We start from the raw sequence: 17,954 nt of genomic DNA, 5'->3' as shown, positions 1-17,954 counted from the left end.
AAGCCAGTTTTGTATCCACCTTGCCAGCTCATTTCTGATCCCATGTGACTTCACCTTCTGCTCCAGTCTGCCACGAGGGACCTTGTCAAAGGCCTTATTGAAGTCCATGTAGACAACATCCATTGATGAGGGTAGGGCAATCATCTTCATCACTTCCTTGAAAAACTTGATCAAGTTTGTGAGGCATGACCTCTCCTTCACAAAACCTCCTGTGATATTTTATGGTATACAAGTCATTGGTAACATAATTCATGTGCAAAAAGTGAAATTTTTTTCTCGACTCTTTCTCTACCTATGATATATGAAAAAATTGAAAACATGCTCTTTATTTTTGTATTTTTTGATTTTGCTACAAATAACACACAAAGGATTGTCTCCATTAAAATTGTAATGGCTTTCATTTATTTTCCTGCTTTTTCAGAATAATGCAATTCACTTTGTACCAATGGCACTGACTATGGGAACAAAACAGTCAGTAAATATATATGTATATATATATAGAAACATATACACATATGAAAATATATTTTTTGTGCCTTATTCTCAACAATTGACATTTACACATATTTTAGGTGAGAATGTTGTAAGAGCAAACATTTAAAAATTATTACATCTTTTGCTGCAACTTAATGCTTAACAGGGCTTCCAGAATCAAATGCAGAGTTTTATTCAACTATTTTCAATATATTGGGATAGGTTTCCACTTTTTTAGAAAAGATGTGCACAACTGGCCACCAATCTACTCCCTCCAGTATTCTGGCACAGTCAAAAACAAACAGTCTCATCTATGATCAGTGAAACAGGTCAATTAAGGCAAATTCAACATTTCTCGCCATAATATCAGTGGTGTCTTAATTCTGAATATCAATTGGGCAAGATACCCCAGTGCCACCCAATCCACAATAACCGCCTGGGTTCTTATCCAAGTATTGTTGATGGTAATCTTCAGCATAGTAGAACACTTGACCCTCACGGATCTCTGTTGTAATTTGACCATACCCATTCCTGTTCAATTCCTGCAAAGACATGCAATGGTCAGAGCTTGTTAGAGCAATTTTGACATAAAAAAATCACAGTAAACCATCTTTATAACTCACAGTTATTATCACTGTTCACTTAGTCTCATAGCTTAATGATTTCTCCAATATAAAACAGCAACAAGGAATGAGAACGGGATTAAGTTAAGTCAATTAAAATAAACTGAAGTGCTCATAGGAAGATATATATTGTGGGAATTAAGCATGTTAATCAATGCAAAAAACAGCAGACAACAGAAATGTCACAACTGCCAAAACACGTTTGATGGACTTAATGGCAGGAATTTTAGCGCCCCACCCACTATGGGAATTGGAACAGGTGAAGGGCAGAGCACGGGAAGATCCATTGACCTTGTGCGAGATTTTTCAGTTTCGGGATGAGCAAGGCCGTAGAATCCCACTTCTGTTTCTTCATTCTTAAGAAATCATTCCCGTTTTCAAGTCCACTCCTTTAAAGGATAACATATAATCTATCCCAGACATTGCTCAACTACGCCCATTTAGTCTCGGTTGTAAATTTGCTCCACTAGTTAAGAACAAACTACAGACGTTGATTCATGAACACGAATTATTTACAGGGTGATGCACATTCAATGCTTCCAGACCAGACATCTAACGGCTGGGACAATCCCAAATAAGTTGGAGTAAAGCCCCAACTCGGTTCCCAACTGTTGAGCCTGATTCATGTGATAATTTCAAGAGACTGTTTCCTGAACGGGCCATATATCAGTCTCCTAAAGCAATACTGCAAAACCATTTTCTTTGATCTCCAAAGTTTATCAAGTGGAACTCCAGAATATTCATGTACCTCATTATTAAACTTGAGCTTAAAATCTCCTCAGATCAGAACAATGAAGGAACCATCAAGTTTCATGCAGTATTTGATCAGCTCATATTATACTTAATCCTATAATGCAGAGTCTGGTTCTTAATCCAAATATTTAATCAGGAACTTTTTGAAAACATTTACTACCACAGTATTATTATTTTTGCTGAAACTCTGTTCAAACTATCAGGCACACTCATTAATTTTGAACCTGCAAAGTTCCTAACTGCTGAGATTACAAACAAAAAGTAGTGAGCATATTTCAATAAATTACTTGTTGCTTTCATCTTGTCCTTTTATTTCCATCATATAAATCTGCTCATATTAAGCAATGTTATGCTTAATATGTCAACCAATCCTTTTCTTTCAGATATTGATAGATTTGATGTGGATTTTCATTATTTCCTCGATTTCTTCTCACTCCAAGCCTTCACAGACCCTGGGGGGCAGGGGCAGCAGAGAAAGTCAGATGTCGCCTGACCTGGATATGGGGAATCACAATGTACAATAAACTTGCACCTCTTTGTTGTGATGCAGATGCTAAAGTTAAGAAAGCCCAACAATGCCTCCACTTAGACAGCTAAGAAAATTTGGCAGGTCTACTATGACTCTCATCAATTTTACAACTGCACCATAGAAAGCATCCTCTCCAGATGCATCACAGCTTGATAAGATTCCTGCTCTGATCAAGACAACAAGAAACCACAAAGGGTTATGAATGTAGCCCAGTGCAAACCAGCCTCCCATCCATTGTCTCTGTCTACACTTCCGGCTACCTCGGAAAAGCAGCCAGCATAATTAAGGACCCTATGCATCCCAGACATGATCTCTTCCATCAGGAAAAAGATACAAAAGTCTGAGAACACGTAACAACAGACTCACCTGGCTTCTTCCTTGCTGGCATCAGACATTGAATGGTCCAAACATATATTAAGCTGATCTTCCTCCTCATTCTATCAGTATCTGCAACACTAAATTTTGCACCTTCTCCTTTCCTCCTCCCCTATGTACTCTATGAATGGTATGTTTTGTCTGTGTAGTGCAAGAAACAACACTTCTCACAGTATCCCAATACATATGACAATAATAAATCAATTCAATTCAATTCAAGACAGCACACAAATGTTTCGCTAACTGCTCATTTCCATGATTTCAATATTCAGCCAGTGTTAAGCATGCTAATGAGTGGCTGCACACATCTCATACTCACAGTCTGGCTCTCATTCTAGCAGTGCGTGTACTGGAGAGGGTGGCACAAATGTGGAATCAGCAGGTGATCAGTTGCCAGGCTGAAATGGACAGGATGCAGAAGACCGTGAAAAATTGAGAGACGTTTTTTGAAGAGCACTGCAGGGCTCCTCTAGAAGAGTCCAGACAGTGGACTGGCTTTTTAAAACACCACAATGGTGTCTCAATGACATTCTTCTGGCACTATGGCTCTCACCATATTTATGCTTCCCACTTGTGGTTGGGTTGTACACCAGAGTATGAGAGCCAGGTGATCGTAGATAGCCCTGTCATCCAATTGCCACCTTCTACTTGACATGTTGCTTCAAATACTGAGGGAACAACTGACTGGCACAGAATGAAGATACACAAATGTTCAGTGTGAATTCCTCCAGGGCCATTCAGTTACTGACCTGATTACAGCCTTGGTCCAAACCTAGATAAAAGAACGAAACTCCAGAGGTGATGTGAAAGTGACTGTCCTTGACATCAAGACAGCATTTGTCAAATGTAACATCAAGGAGCCTGAGCACTGTCATATTTCATTTTACAATGCTCCTGTGAAGTTCCTAGGAATGTTTCATTATGTTAAGCGCTATATAAACATAAGTTGTTGTTATGAAAGGGTCACAAGTAGTAATATAGAAATTGTAAGAACAGAAACCAAGATTGTGCTGCCATTTTAGCTGCCACTTATAATATTGACTATGTAGAACTTTCACGGGTCAAAGTTTGAGAATGGCCTGTGGGAGAATTTTACAAGGTTATACAAATGAAATTCCAAATTAGTTTTCACAGCTCTTTGCTCAAAGAATAGATTACAAACATCTTTTGTAGAACAGATCCTTCCCCGAATTTGCTCTTCAAGGGTAATAAAAACAGGATTAGGTACTGGAAGGAAAAGAAATGATAAATAAATTCAATTAAAAATGACATCCAGATGACAAACTCTCCAAATGATATTCTTTGTAATAAGACAATAGGAAAATATATTTGCATTTATGATGCATGAAAGCCAGTTTGAAATTTATTTTAGGTATTGAACTAAGTTGTCAATTCATGTTACTGCCCTGTACTGGGTTTCAACCAGCCTTGCAACAAAGGAACAGAACAGCAAAAGCTGCCATATGTACTTCTCTTGTCCAACCTGCTGTTTGGGTCCAATTGGCTTCACAATGACAGTGTAAAATGGAGGATGGTGAAAAAGGAAAGCAGACATAGTGTAAAATGAGCAGCCAATTCACTAATCACCTGTTTTACACTGAGGCATGAGGCAGTTTCCTCAGCAGCAACCCATGTTGAAAGCTTATATCAAAAACTGAAAATGCTGGAAATCAGAAATAAGAACAGAAAATGCTGGAAATACTCAGTAGGTCAGGCTGCAACTGTAGAGAGAGAAAGTGCTTACCTTCCATCATGTCAGGTTCTTGTCTCAGCTGCTTATGTTATAATTAATTATAACTTAGCCCTTTCTCAGCTGACACCCAGGTTCTGCTGCAGGCAGACAGGCAGCCATCAAGATTAGCAATTATGGTGACTTTACTTCCTTAAAGCTTAGGGACACAGAAGCCAATTGTAGCAACTTTGTACCAACTCTCACAGTAGGAAATGATCTCAAGATCATCCCATGTACATAGCTCAGTACTACATCATGTTATTACTGAACGATTCAAGCAACAATTTTACTTTCCAAATAACTAATTACTCGTCCAACAACGGATTTTGAAAAGATTCAATGGCCCACTTGACAGTTGCAAATTCAACACTAATTGTAACCAAAACTCTTTGTATGCAGTTGGATACAAGGATGTGATATACACTTACTGTAAATAAACTGACCAACAATTGTTTTAGTGGATATTTCACAGGAACAAGCAACAAAATCACAGATAGGCAAAACTCATGCAAGACGCTACCAGCACTACTGTGTTCAAAAGGGATAATAAACTGCTGTATTGGATTAAGTGAGTAAAGCAAGTACCAGTATTCAGACCTTTAGCAGAAAATGGAATTGAAAATGTGCTAATTAGGTAACAGTAAGCTTCACTACTATATCTGAAAATTGCCATTAAAGAGCAAGCAGCGATTCATTTGGATCAAACCTTTCAAACTCAGGAACCAAGAGTGAAGAAACCAATTGGAATGGAAACAAATTAGTCCCAACCTCATGATACACTTCACAGTTACATTTAAATGAAGGATTTTATTTTTATATTCTTTCATGGCACGATCATTTACTGTTAAGGAGGAGACCATTCAGCCAATTGAATCCATGCTGACTCCCTGAGGAGCAACCAAGTCAATCTTACTCTACTGCAAGATCTCTGTGGAGTGCCAGTTTATTTCCTTCAAGTGTCCATCCAATTTCCTTTTCAAATATTGAGTTGTTTCTGCTTTCACCATCCTTATGGGCAGCGAGTTCCAGGTCACTACCACTCATTGCATAAAGAAGTTCCTCCTCACATTCCCCCTGCATCACATGCCCAAGTCTTAAATCTGTGTCCCATTATCTTGCACTATCAGCGAATGGGATGAGATTTTTCCTCAGTTATCAAGCCGGTCAGATCTTGAATACCTCTATCAAATCTCTCCTCAATCTTCTTTGCTCCAAGAACAACCACCGCAGCCTTTCCAAATGAACCTTGTAACTAAAACTTCCCATTGCCTGGAACCATTCTGATAAATCTCATCTGCGTCCCCCTCAAGGACCTTCACATTTGATCCTAAAATGTAGCAAGCAGAAATTAATACAATGCTCCAGCTGGGGCCTAAGTGGAGTTTTATAATTTTCCTGCTTTTGTATTTAATGCCTCTATTTATGAAGTCCATGATCCCACATGCAAAATGTCAGGGGATTCAGTCTATCACCTGTATGCCAATTCTGAGCCAATGTCTTGGTGATCACACTTGACTGATCGATTGGATTTTAAGCTTTCTTGTAGTTAGCAATACAAACATAGGAAATAGGAATTGATCATTTGGCCATTCAAGCCTGCTCGGCCATTCATCATGATTGATCTTATACTTCAGTGTCATTACCACGCTACCCGTGGGTCCCTTGATATCTTTGATATTGAGAAATGTAACTACCTCTGTCTTGAACAAATTCAATACTGGGACACCACAGACCTCCGATGCGGAGAATTCCAAAGATTCACCACCATCTGAGTGAAGAAATTCCTCTTCATCTTAGTCCTAAATGGCCTACCTCTAATTCTGAGACAGTGTCCTCTAGTTCTGTATCTGCCAACTAAGGGAAGCATCCTTCCTACATCTACCTTCTAAATTCTAGGGAATACAGCCATCAACTCCTCCAACGCTCTTCCTAGGACAGTCCTGCCATCCCAGGAATCAGACTAGTAAATTTTTATTGCACTCCTTCAACAGCAAGTATATCCGTCCTTGGGTAAGGAGCCCAAAATAGCACACAATACTCCAGGTGCCATCTCACCAAGGCTCTATGCAACTGCAACAAGACTTCTTTACTCCTGTATTCAAGTCCTCTTTCAAAAAAGATGAACATACCATTTGCCTTTCTAATTACTTATTGCACCTGAGTGCTAACTTTAAGTGACTTTTGAACAAGGACACCCAGGTCACTTTGGACATCAATACTTTCTAATCACTCAACATTTAATAAATGCTCTACATTACAGTTTTTCTCACCAAAGTGAGAACTTTATGTATTTCCACATGATATTACATCAGCCATATTCTTGCCCACTCATTAGCCCACTTAAATCCCCTTGAAGCGGCTTTACATCTTCCTCACAACTCTCACTCCCACTTAAGTTTTGTGTCATCAACACACTTATAAATATTAAATTTGGTCCCCATTACCAATTCATTGATATGGATTATGAATAGCTGGGGTCCAAGCATTAAGCCTTGTGTTAACCCAGTAGTCACAGCCTGCCAACCTGAGAATGACCTATTTATTCCTCTAATTTTTGTCCATTAACTAACCCTCACTCCATGTCAATATATTACTCCCATACCATGTACTATAATTTTGCTTACCAACCTCTTTTATAGAACCTCACCAAAAGCCTTCTGATTGTCCTAATGCACCACATCCACTCGTTCTCCCTTATCTAGTCTGCTTGTTACCACCTCAAGAACTCATAACAGATGTGTCAAACATGATTTCCCTTTCATTAATCCACGACTTTGCCCAATCTTATCATTATTTTTGAAGTGTCCAGTTATCACATCCTTTATAATAGATTCTCGCACTTTCCCTCAGGCTAAAGGGTCCGTAGTTTCCCTGGAGAAATTAACGGAACTGAAAGTCCCATTACATCCCAAGATGTTGAAAGAGGCGGCTATAGAGATTATAATCATTATAGTCTCAAGGTTTACAATAAGCTATCAACGTTGAGAATTAATTGAAAATATTAGGTCATGATCAACATATCATGTTGTGTCTTGACTATTCCATCTTTTCATTTTCTACTCTTAGATAACCAACCTCATTATAAAGAGTCTGTAGTTCCCCACTTTCTCTCTCCCTCCTTTCTTAAACAGTGGCGATACATTTACTACCTTTCAATATGCACAAACCATTCTTGAAACTATACAGTTTTGGAAGATAACCACCAATGCATCTATACAGCCACCTCTTTCAACATCCTGGGTGAGAGTTCATCAGTTTTAAGGGATTTATTCACTTTCAGTCCCATTAATTTCTCCAGTACTTTTTTTCTTAACTAATACTAATTTATTTCAGGTCCTCCGTCTCACTAGTCCCTTGAGCAAAAATTATAAATAATAATGCTTTCTGAAATAAAATACTCAAGTGATGTAGAACAATTAAGACAACGTGTAGAAAGCAGAATTCTAGGAACCATTATAGTCAGGCCTTATAACAAGCTATCAACTTGAAGACTTAATTTAAAATATTAGGTCATGACCAATGAAGCTTGGTCTTGACAACTGTATCTTCTTATTTTCATGTAACATTTTCCACTCTTAGAAAGCCAGTCTCATGATAATGCGCAAAATGTTTTTCTACATAACGAATGCAGAACCTATTTTAAAACTGTGTTTTATTGGAAATGTTTTGAATTCTGAACTCTTTCACAATTTGTGTTTTGTTAGGTATTTCTTGTTTTTTTGCAAGCCAAAAAACAGGCACGACTATTCAGATAAATATTATCTCGAGATTCAAATTTGAATATTTGAAAATCAACAAAATCCGGCAGCTGGATGCACACCCACACTCTACAGCAAACAAAAACAGGTGCATGAGTATACCCATTAAATCACCATAAAGACAGGCACTTAGTGTGAAGCCGTGACCAATCAACACAAAAATAACAACATTGCATATCACCTACTTGTGCTGTTTTCTTTCTTTTCCAGTTATCTGGATGTGAATTCAAAGCAGGATAATGACATTACCCCCAAACACAGGGACACAGGCATGTGCGCACACATTCTGTTGTCTCAGAATTGTCCAAACTCAGAAATTCTCTGAAACAAATGCAACATTCTCCAAAGTTAGAACAGCCTGAATTGTGGAATTGAATTTGTCACTTGTCCCAACAAGACTTCCACTGATGAAGAAACTCTGACTTTAGTGTCAGTGGTGGCACTGTACTTTTCAAGGTTACTATGATTTCTATAATAAACTACATCTGTCAAGCATGCGCTCTTTCGGAAAATGTATTTAAGTAAAATTTCCACCTTTCAATCCTTTTAAAATTAAGCAGTTTAGTGAAACAAAGCTTTTTGTTAGATTTTCTGCCAATAGAAGTAGTAGACAAATAAATATTGCAACGCTAAAAAAAAACATTTATTAAATATTTGTTAAACAGCAATCCATTCCTCTGAAGCAAGAACCTGAGAAGACATGACTTCTGTCTACACAGTCATTGCGGAAGCTTCATCATTCAGATTACACTAAAGCGGAGCTTCTCAAACTCTTGTTTGACTGTGATACTGTTTTTTAATGCTTCACACTTGGTGTGACCACAGTGTGAGAATTGGGGGTGGGAGGAAGGGGAGGTGGGTGGAGTTGTTGAGGGGTAGAGTTTAAAGCAGCAGGGATACTGACACAAAAAACAATTTGCGGCCTCTGATGCTGCCAGTTTTTGGATCTCAGAGCTCATTGGATTAGATCTTGTTCACAGGCAAAAAAAACTGTGTACATTTAAAGGGGCCTCACTGCCAACCAGCAGAGTCTAATCTGAGTCTCAACTCCACAGCTTCCATTGCTGCCTCGGAGCTTGTGACTCCAACTGACCATCCTGCTGTGGTGGGTGGTCATGATCCACAGAGGAACCTCTGCACTATGGTCTGTTTATTTAAGATGTATCATTAAGCTGGTGTGTGATATTATTAGGATGACTGAAACTGGAAAACAAAAGGCGACAAAAACAATATTGACGCATGTCCGAGTTTCTCAATTAGAGTTAGCGACGTTAATCCCATTTCCCTGTAATCCATTATATTTTTCTTTTTCAACACTTATGTTTAAAGTTGCATTACAACCTCCTTGCAATACGATTTGTGATATGCTATATATGTAAAATGTTTATAATTCATCCTTCTGGTGATGAGCTGGTATCTATGCGCCCTTATTACTGATTTTCCAAACATTTTCCAAAATTTTCTCTGTTTAACTATTCAAAGCTATTTATAATTTTTAAAAGTTTTATTGAATTCCTTCTGTATTTAAAGGAAAAAGAAGTTTTGCTTTTTTTCCCACACCTGCACTTACATTTCTTGTATGAATTCGATCAATCTTCATTATGTCCTATCCATGCTTCCAAAATCGTTCTATAATGGAGTGCTGAGAATTCATGAAGTATTGAACTGTGACATATCTAACATCTTGAACCAATTCAATACAACCTCCTCACTTTAATATTCAATGCCCCTATAGAAAGTTAAGAATTCTATTTGTTTTCTCATAGCCCTTTTCTCTGTATCTGGACCCTGATATCTCCCATTGCCACATTTGCAAGATTCTTAACATTCAGGATACCTTGGGCCCGATTTTACCATTGCAGTGCGCCCATTTTTGGGCATGAAAATTTGGTAAAGTTGAGCGTGAGACGAATAGTGCGATCCACGTCCGTGCTGATTCCCCCTCTACCAAAGCCCGAAAATGGCTGCGATCGAGACTGCACCCATAACAGACGTGATGGCAATTTAATTGCATTGCATGCATTTAAATTGACTTAATGGGCTGGATGCCCAGACTTAACAGCATTTCCCCCTTTACCATCGTGTTCACCTGTCCCGATTCGACGTGAAACAGGAGTCTGTTTCAGGCGCTCCAGCTTCTGAAGAGGTAAGCTCAGAGCAATCAGCAGCTCTCTAACTCAGATCAGTGGTGGTGGTGGGGGAGGGGGTTTGTTGGAAGCGGTCACATCGCTTTCTGTGCAGGGGGTGGGGAGGAGGGAAGAGTCCTGATAGTTTGATCGTTCCGTGGTGGGGTGGGGGGTAGGAGGAGGGCCAGATAAATCTCTGGTGGGGGGAGTAGGAGGGGGAGGGAGGCTCAATCATTCTCTGGTGAGGGGGGGAGGAGGAGGTAGGCCAGCTGGATCTCTGGTGAGGTGGGATGGGTGGGGTGCTTGGCAGGGGCAGAAGGGGTCCGCTGCCATTCTGTGGGTGATCGGTTGGGAGGGAGGGAAGTGGGGCAAGGGGTCGCGATCGACCAGTGTGGCAGGTGGGGAGGTGGGTGGATATAGGGGACAGTTATGCTGTGGGAGCGGGGCAATGTCATTGGGGGCCATCGCTCCCAGGCCACTTTTTGCAGCCCAGGAGTGATGTGGCAGGAGAGCATTTTTCAATTTTTTTTTACTGCACACGCGCAGTTGAAGGCTCCGATTGGGACAGCAGGTTTTGGGTGGGGGGGGGGGGGGGTGGGGGATAATCCTCACCCATAGGCTCCTGCACTACAATTCAGAATCGCTGCTTTTTTTTCAGGCTGAGCGTGTATGGGGCGCCGGAGAACAGGGTTTACAAGTCGGATCTGAATCACGCCGATTCAGCACTTAGAATCAAAACGGTAAAGTCGGGCCCCTTATTAGCACTAAATGTCCTGGTGTATATACTTAGTAAAAGCAACTTGTTTTTCCTGCATGAGGATACTGTCAACAATAATATTGAATAAAGGAGAAAAGTAATTTGTGAAATTATACAAAGAAACTCCATTGGGGATAACTAATAAAGCACTGGGGATAATTAGAAGGAGATAGAAACTTCAGTTCTGGAAAAGAAAGAGTGATAAAAATGGGACTAAGTTAAATGTACATCAAAGAGAGATGCAAACTCCTTGGAAAATAAGAGAAAATAAGAGATTGAAAGGAATAAGCGAAGAAAGAGAGTAATAAAACACATTTTAATTTGAAAAACTAAAAACTGTAAACTGCATTGACATATGGAACCTCAAAGTAATCTGTATATTCATTAAAACACAAAACAGAAAATTATAGTGAAGATTTCCAGTGTGTGAAAATGGGGCTAAGACTGTAGCTTTGAATTTTTCTGTTTGATATTCTATCAAAATGTGTCTTAAGGTTCCACATTTTGTCACTAATATTTGAAAGGGTATTATTAGTGATAGTATTTCATTATAAAATATAAACATAACTTTAAAATCAGTGATTTCTTGTTGTCTTTATTAAGCTTCTTTTCACTATAGTGATCAGATGCAAAGTTAATAATTGGGGCCAGATCTTTCTCACATTCCCTACCATCAATTTCGAGTTGAGAAACACTGGTGAAGAAGTCAGAAATGTAAAACCAGAAATTGTGTTATGGAGCTAAATTTCTAATCAATTCTGTACAGAGAATAAAACTTAATCTAATAACGTATCTGGGCAAATAACACGTGATAGTTTCTGTCATGTAAACTGATAAAATGCCCAAGCTGTACTGAACCATGTCTGGTAAATGTGACATCACCTCATTGAAGTGGTTGACTAAGCAGATGCTACTGACAGGTGTCTGTAAATTGTTCTATTGACAGGCAGATGGTAATAAGATTAGTTTACTGCCAAGTGCTTGCTCACGACAGGTTTTTCTCTTCACACATCTGTAGATGTGTATGTTTGACTGGAATTACTTCTTAACAATAATAACTTTTTTTTCTCTTTCATTCCTAAACCTAATCTTGTCAGGTGAATACAAGTACTGTTTTTGATCATTGGGTTGTTTGGCAACCATGGGCAGGAATTTTCTTTTTGCCAATTTTCCCATCTCCTTCAGCATTGAGGTGCGGTACCATAGATGCCAGCAGCCATATGGTACCTCGCGTAAGTGTCCATTGTACTTGTGAGTCACACACATATGCACACTTTCCAGCAGAGACTAGGAGGATTGGGAAGTGCCACAACTCTTGCTGAGATCAACCAACTCAAAACAGTTAGGGGGTTAGAACTGGAACTGTCCTTAAGTGCATTGCTCAATAATTTTCCAGACATTTCTGACAGCCAAAGTAAAAATGCTGCACTATATGAATAAAACATAACTCTGTACTAATCTAAACTGTTTGCTTCTCAAGAGAGTGAACCAAAGATTTACTACAGCATACAAGAATCCCAGCAAGCAATGAGTTGTCAATTCATGTTCCCTCTAAAGTGTGTGGCAATGTGGCCCTGACCAATCCTGGAATTCCTGCACAGACCGAGCACAAGTCAGCCCCTTTAACTGTGAGCGATAACACGAAAAAATATTAAAATTCCACACAACTAAATGAAAATCCTATGTTAGTTCTAGACTTGACTATTCCAACACCATTAGTGTCAAATTAACTTTCTCAAAATGGAGGTAGATACGGAATGAAATTGAGAATTATAGAATAACATTTAGATTGAGATGATTATTTGGATTATAAAACATGACAGCCTGAATTCTCCCAAAATAATTCCAAGTATCAAATTTGCATGAAAACTGGAATAATTCACCCTGGGTTTCAGAGAAGTTCAGAGAAGAATCTCCCACACTCCGTGCACTGCAGAGGTCACTAGTGTAAACATCATTAAAAAGCTATGGGCGTGGCCTATTCCCACTGGAGAGGCCAGCAGCATAGCACTAAGTGGGCCACTGCACATGTGCTGATCTGTCACCAATGGTCCCACACTCCTGACCTCCAGATTGCTGGCCAGCTCGATCACTGTCCAGCCCCGCAACCCCTGCATTGCCAGCCACCCGCCCCCCCATGACCTGATCGCTAGTCCATCGAACATGCCCAGACCAGCCCTGAACCACTCCCCCTTCCTTCCAGCCCCATGCTCCATCCCCTCCCCCTCCCCATAATCCTAACTCCCCAAGCAGGCCTCCCTCCTTCCTCCACCAATCCTGTCTGCAGGATGGCCACAGGATCCACCCCCCCCCTCCCCCACCAACTGCCCCCATTAGGCATCCCCCTTCCCCCTTGGCACTCCTATGCCTGATGGGCTGTGCCAAGGTGCCCCCTGGGCATTGGGACTCTAAGAGTGCAATACCCAGGGGGCACCCCCTCACTCACCACCCACCACCACTGTGCGGGGCCCCGATGGCCACCCTCCACTCCAGCCACACTCTTCCTGTTAATGGGGATCTACTGTAAATCCTGCTGAAGTGAACCACTCAGCGGGGGGTGGGGGAAGAAGATGCTAGTGGGACATGAAACTTCATGCCCTAGCGTGCTAATGAAATTTAAATTATAATTAAACGACCACCTAAATGGTCTTGGTGCCTCCCCACCGATGTCTGGCATGGAGCTGCTGTCCGGCTCTGGGAATGCATGTGCGAACGCCACGAATCGACCAAGGCTAGAACCTCCTAATCCGCTGCACTAAAAAGTTAGCGCAGCGGAATGGGAGAATCTCGGCCGACATTCTTCTGTACAACGAGTGAATGGTGGGCCATAGTTTGTGGAGGACAACAGACAGTCAGAATGCTCGCCATCAAAACTGATGGACCAAAGAGTCTTTTTCTGCCTTGTGTTTCAAGTCATTTTTGTATCATTGTACATCTGGGGCTGAATAAATTTCCATCAGTTTTTTTGATTACATTTTAAGGTCAGGAAGTATTTTCTGCAGAATTTTAAGACTAACTGCACAAATTTAAAACCTGCTCCATAGGTCAATGCCACTATGAAAAGAAAAACCTCCTACCGTCTACGCCTACATAACGTATGTGCCCTGTAAATGCAGATCTATCCAATTTAAATTGCTTGTCCACATGGACACATTCCAGTCCCTTCACAGTTTTACATGCATCAACCAAATCACCATTCACCTTCGTAGAATCATAGAATCCCTACAGTGCAAAACAAGGCCATTCAGCCCATTGAGTCTGCACCAACAACAATCCCACCCAGGCCCTATTCCAGTAACCCCACATACTTGCCCTGCTAGTCCCCCTGACACTAAGGGGTAATTTAGCATGGCCAATCAACCTAACCTACACATCATTGTATTGTGGGAAAAAACTGGAGGAAATCCATGCAGACATGGGGAGAATGTGCAGACTCCCCGCAGACAGTCACCTGAGGCTGGAATTGAATCTGGGTACCCGGCGCCATGAGGCAGCAATGCTAACCACCGTGCCACCTTTTTGCCAGTGTTTTGTAAGGCGATAGAAACAACAGACTGAAAGCCAGCACTACACATTGGATGTTTTATCCTTAACCATTAATTTACTCAGAACTCACTGGATAATGACCATATTGCTTCAAATACTCACCTGGCTTTTCATGTCATGTGTTTTAGAGGTTGGAGCTTATTCATGCTAACGCTCCAAGGTTATTTAAGACTTTGGTCACAAGAGGTCAAAGCAGATACAACATTATCATCACATATATTTTGCATTTACTTGTTGCTTCTCAGTGACACTATTGGAAAATCACTAGTTTTCATGTGTTCGTTGATAACAGTCAGCTCTACCTCAACATCATCTCTCTTAATTCCCCTACTGTCTCTAAATTCTCAGACTACTTATCTGACATCCAGTTCCAAATGGCAGAAATTTCCTTTAACAAAATATTGGAAGACCAAAGCTATTGTCTTTGGTGTCCACCTGACTTTGTCCCTGTCTCAGCTCATCTCTTTCTGAAACCCTCAACCATTCCTTTATTAGCTCTAGACTTGACGATTCTGATATATCCCTGGCCGATCTTGCATCTTCCACCCTCCATAAACAAAAGCACATTGAAAATACTACTGCCCATATCCTAACTTGTACTAAGTTCCATTATTCTATCATCCCTGTGCCCACTGAGCTCTATTGATCCCAGTTAAACAATGCCTCAATTTTAAAAATTCTCATTCTTATTTTCAAATCACTCCATGGCCTCACCACTCCCTATCTCTGTAATCTCCTGACAGCTTTCGGAGATACCTGCACTCCTTCAATTCTAGTTCATCTGGAGTTTAAATATCCCACTATGGGCAATCATATCTTCAGCTGCTGAGACCGCTGGCTCTAGAATTTCTGCTTAACTATGGCTAAATATTACCGACTCTCCATGTCTCTTTCCTTTAAGACATTCCTCAAAACCCACCTTTGATCAAGGACATCTATCTTCATAGCCCCTTTTGTGAAAAATGTTGTTCAATAATGCTCCTGTGAAATGATCTGACATCAAATGTGCGCAATCATTACAAGTAGATCATAGAATCCTACAGTGCAGAAGGAGGCCATTCAGCCCATTAAACCTGCATCGACCACAATCCCACCCAGGCCCTATCCCCATAACCACATACACAGAGTCCACAGAATCTGTACAGTGCAGAAACAGGCTGTCTGGCCCATCGAGTCTGCACCGATCACAATCCCACCCAGCCCCTGTCCCCATAGTCCCATATTTTTACCCTACTTGTCCCTCTAACACTAAACGGCAATTTTAGCATGGCCAATCAACCTAACCCGCACATCTTTGGAGTGTGCGAGAAAATCGGAGCCCCCGGAGGAAAACCACGCAGACATGGGGAGAACATGCAAACTCCACACAAACAGTGAACCGAGCCTGGAATTGAACCCGGGTCCCTGGTGCTGTGAGACAGCAGTGTTAATCACTGTGTCACCGTGCCACTGTATTTGAAAATAATTTCATCACTTTTGAGCAAACTGCAGAACAGCTCAAATAAATTACACAGTTACAAAGACAACATTCCAAAGTTTATCTGAACACCATTATCCTTGGCACAGTTTGCACTGCTGCTCAGGTTAACACAGAGGAATAAAATCCCACCTATTGAAGAGTGTTTGCGTAATTGGGCACTCTGATCCACAGAGCTTTAAAGAACTATTGTGTGCAGTCCCACAGTGTCATCTAACGGAACAGCATTGTGCTCAGATGGAATAAATTAATTCCTTCAGGCACATAATAGCAGAACAACAAATCAGCCCGTTTGAGCACATACCTCCTTTGAAGTCATGCTGTAAAAGACATATTCGAATGACCTGCTATCCCATGAAGCACTCAATAGCATCATTTAAACACCTTTAATAAACCCGTTATTTTGTTAGCAGCATCTTCTAAACCCATAATCTCCTCTGCCTAGAAGAACAAGGGACACATGGGAACGTCACCACCTTCAAGTTTCCCTCCAAGCCACATACTATCCTGACTTGGAAATTGAAAAACTGAAAGAACGGTGATATAATCAAATCCTGGAGCTCCCTCCCTAAAGCCCTGTAGATCACGGAGTGCCGAATTACACAAACACACTTCAAATGCGTAGGATTTTATTCATTTGTGCTAATTAGAACAGTAATGCAAACTGCTATTGTGCGTGCCATGGACAATGGCATACTGACAACACATGGACAGCAGTGGTTCAAAAAGATGGCACAACACCATCTTCTCAAGTGCAATTAGGATGGACAATAAATGCTTACGTTGCCAACAATTTCTGCATCTCATGAATGAATAAAAAAAAGTTCTGCAGTGATTTTAATAATGTGTTTAGCGATAAATAACATTGGTATCTAAAGAAGGTTCACAATGTTCCCAATGAGTCAAATCTATAGCACAGGGAGAATATTTAAGCCTGATATCTTTTAATTACATCATACTTTATCTGTACCTCAATTTTATTACAAGGTAGGCTATTTCATAGCCAACAATATTGTCATCATTTTTTGTTTTGAAATGAATTAGGTACCAACTATGACAATGGCAGAGCACTAAAAATAACAATTGAAGTCACTCCATTATCCATTATTATCTGAATAATGTTTCTCTTAAGGAAAACTATTACACATATTTTAATTACTCAATACATTTATATTTAAAAAGAATTAAATTTAACATGGAAAAGGGTGAGGTCATCTCAACAGTAGTTACAGGCAACTACAAAAGTGATGTAGTGCAGCAGGTGGTCCAGAACCATATATATTCCAGATTTCTATCATTGCAGTAATAGCAATGGTATGCTGCATTACATTTTGAATCCATGAAATCAGGGCAAAAGCTTTTCAAGATGCAGAAGTACTGAAAACACATGAATAATTCCAACCCTTAGCTTTGTTGCCTTTATGTGAAAACATTTATAAATAAAAATCAGTTTGAATGTATATTTTAAAGCTAAATTTCACTGTGTGATTTTTGATGGGATGGGTGGATGCTGGAGCATTTCACACCTTCCACCTAATAATGCCAGCAAGAGGCTCAAAGCATTTCAATGGGAATTTCTCACCTACATAATTCCTGCAAGGTGCCTACATTCAACAAACCAGGGACGTCCAGTGGGTCTTCCACAGATTTGAGCTGGAAGTCAAAACTTAAATTGGGGAGGGCAATCCTGATGGTGGAAAGGTGATAGATGAGAGGCACAGGGTTTCAGGCACTACTTTGCTAGCAGTGGCTGAGAAAATGTTCTAATCAGTAATCTGTAAACTGTCTGTGCTGTTATATGCTC

At 40.3% G+C, this 17,954-nt stretch overlaps 1 protein-coding gene across 3 annotated transcripts in view; it reads right to left on the bottom strand.

The window, feature by feature from the left end:
- Window positions 1-379: 379 nt before the first annotated feature.
- The window catches only part of msraa (methionine sulfoxide reductase Aa), a 299,961-nt gene continuing 282,386 nt past the window's right edge, over window positions 380-17,954 (bottom strand). For all 3 annotated transcript variants that reach the window (XM_080192332.1, XM_080192334.1, XM_080192333.1), the window contains exon 6: window positions 380-1,016. In XM_080192332.1, coding sequence (XP_080048458.1) covers window positions 852-1,016 — 165 coding nt within the window. In that variant the 3' untranslated portion in view covers window positions 380-851. The remainder of the gene's footprint in view (window positions 1,017-17,954) is intronic.

This window comes from Carcharhinus amblyrhynchos, chromosome 7 (genome assembly GCF_965287045.1).
Source record: "Carcharhinus amblyrhynchos chromosome 7, sCarAmb.v2.hapA, whole genome shotgun sequence".
Lineage (NCBI taxonomy): Eukaryota > Metazoa > Chordata > Chondrichthyes > Carcharhiniformes > Carcharhinidae > Carcharhinus > Carcharhinus amblyrhynchos.
Note: the sequence above shows the minus strand (reverse complement) of the source record. Positions and strands in the feature narration are given on the sequence as shown.